Source organism: Muscardinus avellanarius (assembly GCF_963383645.1).
Source record: "Muscardinus avellanarius genome assembly, chromosome: 1".
NCBI classification, from domain to species: Eukaryota; Metazoa; Chordata; class Mammalia; order Rodentia; family Gliridae; genus Muscardinus; species Muscardinus avellanarius.
Window position 1 is genome coordinate 156,413,774 of NC_137786.1, and position 7,926 is coordinate 156,421,699.

At 39.8% G+C, this 7,926-nt stretch overlaps 1 protein-coding gene across 1 annotated transcript; it reads right to left on the reverse strand.

The window, feature by feature from the left end:
* Positions 1-290: 290 nt before the first annotated feature.
* JRKL (JRK like) lies at positions 291-1,865 on the reverse strand (the record flags this gene model as incomplete). The annotated part of the gene is made up of 1 exon (XM_080688942.1): positions 291-1,865. One exon carries the CDS (start codon positions 1,863-1,865, stop codon positions 291-293), a length of 1,575 nt encoding a protein of 524 aa, XP_080545068.1.
* Positions 1,866-7,926: the final 6,061 nt, after the last annotated feature.

Below are 7,926 nucleotides of genomic sequence, written 5' to 3' on the forward strand. Positions count from 1 at the left end.
CTAGAAAATTTAGGGAATGCCACTGTTACAAATAGAATAATTGTAGATTTACAAAAGTGAGTACACATGAACAGGTAATTTGTATCTATACAAAATCAGTTTCTGATTATCTGTACCAAAAAAACGAAACAAAACAGATACTGAAAACATTTACTTCTCAAACCACTTCAGATATGCTCATGTCAGCATTTCACAGGGTTGTATCTGAAAATTCAGAGCACACACACAAAAATTAAATCATTGCAAAAAGGTTAAGCTCACAGTTACCGGAACAATAAACTGAAATGCTGTTATTGACCTGAGTTTGTCATCTTCTGTTTATTTCTGATGGTGGCGCGAAGTTTACGTATAACCAGTCTATCAGGTAGTATCATATCACCTTGTTGTTCTAGATAATTCAATAAATTTTGAGTCCACTGGAGAGCAGCTGAATGATTTATATGTTTCTCAGGAATTAGTTCTATGTCCTCCTCCTCATTTTCACCGGATTCATCTGTCTGGCCTTGTGCTCTTCTGATGATTTCACTGTCAGTTAACACTTCGTAGCCTGGTTCAGTACTGTCTACTTCAAGCCATTTTTCAAGGTTCTCAGTAGTTACATTTTCCAATCCTTTGGTATGTTGTAAAATGGTGGCCACTGTAGCCACAGAGATATCTTCTCCATCAAAGTCCAAGCCTTCCTTCTCCTCTATACTAGGAAGAATCTGCTTCCAAGCTCGGCTAATGGTAACTGGTTTTACTAAGTTCCAAGCCATTGCTATTTCATAAAGTGCATCCAGCAGCGTTAGCTTCTTCCAGAAAGATTTCAGGTCATTTCCTTCTTCCAAGTTGTTCTGGAGAAGACCTGCACGATAGTTTCTCTTCATTGTTGCTATGACTCCTTGATCCAAGGGCTGAATCAATGAAGCCACATTAGGTGGTAGATATTTAGCAAATATTTGACCATCATCTGACCTCAGGACATTTTCATTTGGATGTGTTGGTGAGTTATCCAGCAAGAGTACAGCCTTTTCCTGCAAGCCTTTGGATCTTAAGTACTCTCGAACCTGTGGCACAAAAATCTTGTCAAACCATTGTCGGAAAATGGAAAGATCCATCCATGCACCTTTCTGACTGAAGTAAGAGACAGGCAGGTTTAAAGTGTCAGTTGACTTGAAGGAACGAGGTTTCTTTGCTTTGCCTACAACACACAGTTTAAGTTTGTGTAAACCTGTTGCATTGGCACAACACATGATAGTGACTCTTTCTTCAATTGTCTTGTGCCCAGGGACACTGCATTTACCTTTGATTACTGAAGTCCTGGAAGGTAGGCACTTCCAAAAGAGCCCAGTTTCATCTGCATTGTAGATTTGGTCAGGCTGCAAATTCTCTTGTTCAATAAAATCTCGAAAGTTGTTACAAAAATCTTCCATAGCAGTCTCATCTCCATTTAATCTTTCATTTCTAATATTAATCTCTCTAATGCTGTGCCGCTGTTTAAAACGAGTCAACCAACCAGAAGAGGGGTTAAAGTCACCGTCCATTCCCAAAGCATAAAAGAAGAACTCTGCCCTTTTGGCACAAATTGGTCCAGATATAGGATTCCCTTTTGCTCTTTGTTGGTTGAACCATTCCAGCATTGCTCTGTCTAGTTCCTCATACATGGATGGCTTCATAGATTTCCTCTTGGCCAGGAGACTTGTGGAATCGGAACTGCTTGCATAAGTTATAATTTTTTCCTTATTTTTTCTTATATCCCGAACTGTTGTTTCACCAATGCCATAAATCACTGCCAGTTGTTTGGAAGAACCACCGTCTTCAAGCTTCTTTATTATATCAAGCTTATCTTTAATAGTCAACACCACACGCTTCCGTTTCCCTGACATGGTGAGACCCTGCAGCTCACCCCGCACTCACACTGTATCTACAAAATCCTCCCTTCTCTTAAAGTCACTTTAACAGTCTCAACACACTCGACCTTTTTAACCTTCGCAGCCACTTGGCGGCCCTGACCCCCTCCGGGTCGGGCTTGGCTGTCAAAGACGGCAGAAGAAAAGTGAAAGAGGAAGTTTGCGGAGGCGCTTTACTTAGAGGAGCAGTAGAGGAGGCCCCAAGTCACCGCGGATAATCTGGATTACACACATGTGTTTTATTACGCCGGTGGCCGCGACGAAGACTATAACCCCACCGTGGCCACGATTCTCGTTCAGAGCTAGCTCCGGGGAAAGGTCGTCCACTAACCCCGCCACACCCCAGAGGAACCGCGGAGGGCGGAAGAGCCTGGGCGCCCGGGCTGCGTTTGGTTCCTTCCGCAGCAGCCGGGCCCTCCCCGCACAGCCCCTCTTCCCCGCGCCGGGTCGGGCTTGGGCTGTCCTCCCAGTCCCGCTGCGCCCGCGGGGCCCCGCGCCCACCTCAGTGACAACCAGGACCCCGCACTGCTGCCGCGCGGCGGCCGCGCCTCCCTCAGCTCACTCCCGGAAGCCGCCCGCCGGCCCCGCCCATCCGACCCGCCCAGGGGGCGGGACTTCCCCTGTCTCCCGGAAGAGGGCGGGGCGACGCTCCAGAGCGCGGGCCCGGGCGGAGGCGGAGGCGGAGGCGGAGGCGGAGGCGCTTTGAAAGGTGAGAGCGCGAGGGCGGCGCAGCCCGGCTCCGGCGGGAATGACGCGACGCCCCATCTCCCTCTGCTAATGAATGGTCTGTTGGAAGGGCGGGGAGACCGCGCCTCCTGTCCGCCGGCGAGCCCGACTCCCGCGGGCGCCCTCGGCGCGGACCTGGCGGCGCCCCCGGCCCGGCCCCGCCGCCCTCCTGCTCAGCTGAGCCGCTGTGGGCGCCTCGCGGGCCCGCTATTTCCGCCCTGGGCCACAGATGCGGAGAGCGAGGTCCGCAATTGCTCGGGTGTCCGGCCTTGCCAGACTCGTTGGTTTCGTGGGTGCAGAGCCCCTCTGCGGCCTGGGGGTTTCTGTCGTCCCGCGCACGTCATCGCGAAGCTTTGGGGGTCCCGTTTCCTAGCTACAGTGCCCCCCCTCTGGGGCCAGTGACGCGCGGGCTGGTGGGCGGGCTGCGCCGGGTGCCTGCGTCCGGCTCAACAGTCAGGGTTGTAATCTCAAAAAATGACACTGGTATTTGCTCCCGAAAGGGTCTTTTCCTCCGCCTGCCACTCATCTCCGTTGGATTTAGACACGGTCAGTGTTACAGATTTTAATGAATCATATAGTTATCCCGGGTGCCAAGCTGGCAGGATTCACTCTGCGAAATTGTGGCGTATTGGACCGTGACTCTTAAGTGGGGAAAATTAGCTATCCTCGATCGATAATGCTTTTTATTTTCCCATTCCCCATTTCTGACATGTTGCGCTGCCCTCTTTTCTAGCCAATGTAAGGACTGTAAGTTTATTCACAGCTTTGTGATAAGAACTTAACCAGAATCATACACTGTAGCCATCGAGTCTTGTATTATGCTGACTTATTTTTGGTGTCCCTAATGATTTCAGATTGTGAGCTCCTTGGGAGCAGAGAGCATGTTTATTTTATCTAGTAATGCCACTCCTCCAAGCTGGGCTGGCTTTTTGTAGATATTCGATAACTATTTCTTCGGTTTAAGAATGTTTCCTCTCCAAACTGCCATGTAAGGAGAGAAAAGATCAAGAAGTGGTGATGTTTTGCAAATAAAAATTAATCTCTTCTGGTGAAATTCAAATAATAACCTGAGGTTCCACTGTCCCTAAAACTGGGGTTGAACTCAGGGTAATTCTAACTCCAAGCTATACCCCCTGCCCTGTTTTATTTTTTAAATTTGAAACAGGGTCTCATTAGATTACTAAGGCTTTCTCGAAACGGAGATCCTCCTGTCTCAGCCTCCCAAATCCTGAGGTTACAGGCTTGTGCCACCGTGCTGGCTCTAAATTCTCGAAAAAGGTAAACTTGCCTACATTATTTATACAGCAAGTAGGTGATTTTTATACTGAGTCTTTTCTTGAATATGACTTAAACTGTAGAAGAAAGGATATTTCTTCTGATGAGAAATTCAAATGGTATCCTGGCATCTTCTTTTAGGTGTAGAGCTGCTATGAGAAAAACACAATGTGAATCATCTCTTTAATTTACATTCTTTGACAAACAGCATTGGCTATGTATATGCATCTTAGAATAACCATGAAGCATAAAAATATGATAGTATTGATCTTCATTCACTAATGCTTTCTGTTTGGAGTATCATTGTTTTTCTCTTTGCCTAAAAGGTAAGGTATCATTATAGAAGCCTGATAAGCTTCTCATTTCAAGAAATTGAGTATATATTCAGCATATACAGAAATTTTGGCCATTTGCATGGATTCTTCTTTGAGTGAATTTTAAAGACCAAGATGTCTTAACTGTCAACCAACCTGGCTTTACCTTTTCATTTCTTTTCCTAAGTTCGCTCATTTTTTTCTCTGTCATCATTCTTCCCTCCATATGTATATATATATATATATATATATATATATATATATATATATATATATTATATATATACTTTAGTATATATATAATATATATATAAATATATATAAATATATATATATTTAGTATATATATACTATATATATACTTTAGTATATATATATACTAAAGATGCCCACAACTTAAAAAGGAGCCAGCCAGATTCAAAATTTATTTTTCAAGATAAATTTGTACCATACTGATAAAATTACAGTTTCAAAATATGAGAGACCCTGACAATCGGATTTATTTAAATAAAATATGTCTCCTTAAGCATTCAAACTCCAGTTTTTCAAAATACTTTTTCATCTGAGACTGCCTTTTCACAAAATTTTTATTTTGGGGCTCACAGAAAACTCCCTTAAGACTTGTGACCAGTGTCATCAACCGGATGGTAGAGGGAAGTCTGAAAATGTTTTATCTCTTTTTGCACATTCTTTACTTGCCTCGTTGATAAATAATTTCTGTAAGTTTCTGGCCTAACTCATGTGCACTAAAATTCAGTTACATTACTTAAAAAGCATGTTTGTTAATTCTGTACCATTTAATGGTTATTTTTGAAACTAAAATTTAGCATGGGTGAAAGATATAAAAGAATAATATTTTAAAGGCTTAACTTTTACTACCTGTACAAATATAATATTGACAGCAGTCATTGTGTAGTTCTGGACAGGGAATCAGCAGACCTGGTTTCTAATCCCTGCTCTGTCACTAACAAGCTCTGTAATTTTAGGTAAGTTATTTAAACTATATCCTTGGCCTTGACATTTATAAATGAAGATAGGTAGTATCTTCCTTATAGAATCCTTGTCAGTATTTAAAAAATAAATTTGAATATACACCGAAAAATTATAGGGAGTTTCATTTATACCTCAACTATGTGCAGTCATAGGTCTTTTAATAGTGTAACATTCTTAATCTTTTTACTATTTTCATGGGAATATTACCTATTATGTGATAAATTACTGTCATTTGAGCATGGTACTATTTTTTAAGATAATCATCTAGTGTATATGAATCTGCTTTGGCATACTAATAAAATCATCTTTAGCCAGGTGTGGTGGCGCACATTTGTAATCCCCATGCTTGGGAGGCGGAGACAGGAGGATGGCGCCGGTTCGAAGCCAGCCTTGATGGCTGCTTTAGAGACCCTGTTTCCAAATAAAAATATAAAAAATAGGTGTCTGGGAGTGTAGCCCAGAAATAGTAGGGTTTCCAGGAACCCAGTACCACCAAAAAATAAATTAAAATAAAATAAAATCATCTTTCACTTTAATATTTTTAGTGTTCATATTTGCATTAGTGTATCTGTTAAAACCTTATTTGTCATTTGTTATCATAGATGTTTTCTCATTATTTCTCCCCCAAATTCAAACATGTACTAGAAAACTATGACAGTGTAATGCACATATGCTTAATTGGCTTATGCCAATTTAAGTAGATCTGATTAAAATACTTCTTTGTATCACCAGAATACAAGCTGCCTCATTAAATGGTGTTCAACTAAAAAAACAATTTATTCAAAACTAGGGAGAAACTATGTGGATTATAAAACAGTATCATATACAAAAATACATTAAAGAGTAATATAAAAATTTTTATAAAGGGTAAGTTTTACCACACAAAATTTTTTATTTTCATTAAGTTTTCTGTAATTTCAGAAAGTGGAGTGTTTGGTCTGTTGACTAGGATTTGTTACATTGCAATTAAAATGCTAATTATAGGCGGGTGTGGTGGCACAGGCTTGTAATCCCAGCATTCAGGGTTCTGATACCTGAGGATTGGGGTTCCTGGACAGCCTCGGCTACTCAGTGAGGCTCTCCCCAATTTAGTGAGACCCTGTTTCAAAATAAAGAATAAAAAACAGGGCAGGGGGTGTAGCTTGGAGGTCAAATGCTCCTGGGTTCCATCCCCAGACCTGGAAAAAAAATGCTAATTATATCTTGTAGCAAGGTTACACTTCAACCTACACTATAATTTCTGTTGTATAATCTCATGACCCTTTATTTGAAGTGCTACCCTTATAGGATGGCATATTGCCTTAAAATTTAACAGAATTTGTACAATCAAATGAGTGGTGTCCTCTTTCCTCTGCCAGTAATCATCTTAGAAAGCTATGAACTTTGTCCAGTAATACTGCCATTGTTCAAAAAAAATTGGCTTTGCAGTTGGAATTACCTTTAGAGTATGGCATACATTTTAAAAAACATATATTTTTAAAGAGAATAAATCTTCATCTTATGAAGATTTCTTTCTGTAACCTAACATCCTTTATAACTGAGACAATAAATGGGTATTGAGCCAGCTTTGGGAATAAAAAAATGAAAAGTGATTATTTTCAAATTTTAGATTGTTATTTTTGTTTTTATATATACTATGCTTTGTGGGGAAACTCCACGTACATTCTTTGTCAGGTTGGAAGTATTGGAATAATTAGCCTCATAAAGTGATCTTTTAAAAAGGGCTAGAACTTAATTGAATATATGTTCTTACACATGTACTATGAGGTCAGTCTCATTGCATTGTTGTGATCATACTTCTCTTGCTTAGCAACCACAGAGGTATATATGTTACCTGATTTTCTAGTTATCTTGTCACTAATTGTTTCCTTAATATCTGCTTATGATAATTTTAATTATATCTACCCTTTCCTAATCAGATATTGATAGTTTTTTTCCCTTTAATACCATGCTCTACTTCATCATGAAACTTTTCTGTTTTGTCCACCTGACTACATTTTGGATTGTTAATAAGTTTTCTGTTGAATTATATCTTGAGTGGTTCAAAGCCATTACAAGTTTACAAAGGTATATAAATGCTACAATGTTAGTGATAGTGATCTGTCTTTATTGCATTGCTTTCTTTTAAGTCAATAATAATTTATAAGTTTCTTCATGTCATTTCTCTGTGTAGAATCTTTCTTTGCCTAAATGATGAATAATTCTGGTAATCTTGTTCTATTTTTCTCTCCTTGTCTCATTTTTTTCAGACCAAAGCTCTTTTTTTCTTACCATTTCAGTCATTTATTAACAGAATATTAACATATTCTTTATCAGTGTCAAAGTTTTGCACTTACCATTTTGACCTGCCCAAATTCTTTTTTCTTTCACTTTTCTTTGTAAACATAACCAGTCCTTCAAAATTGTATCTGAGCACATGTGTTCAAGATAATCTTTAGTGAAGCACTTTCTCTACTGGTCTTCTTTCATCTTTACACCACTATCATTTTTATCACTCATTTGTACTGAATGTCTTGAATTTTCATAGTATGTTTTAGTTTATACATAGATCATTTCTGAAGGACACAGGACCATAATTTTTTATGTATCCCTTTCAGCACAACATATATAATAATTCAGAACAGATGTTAATAGTTTTCATGAATGTTCAATAAATTATTTTTTGAATGACTGTTCTATCACCTTCATTCTAATATTCTATGTGATTTTACCATTGTGGACCATTTAAT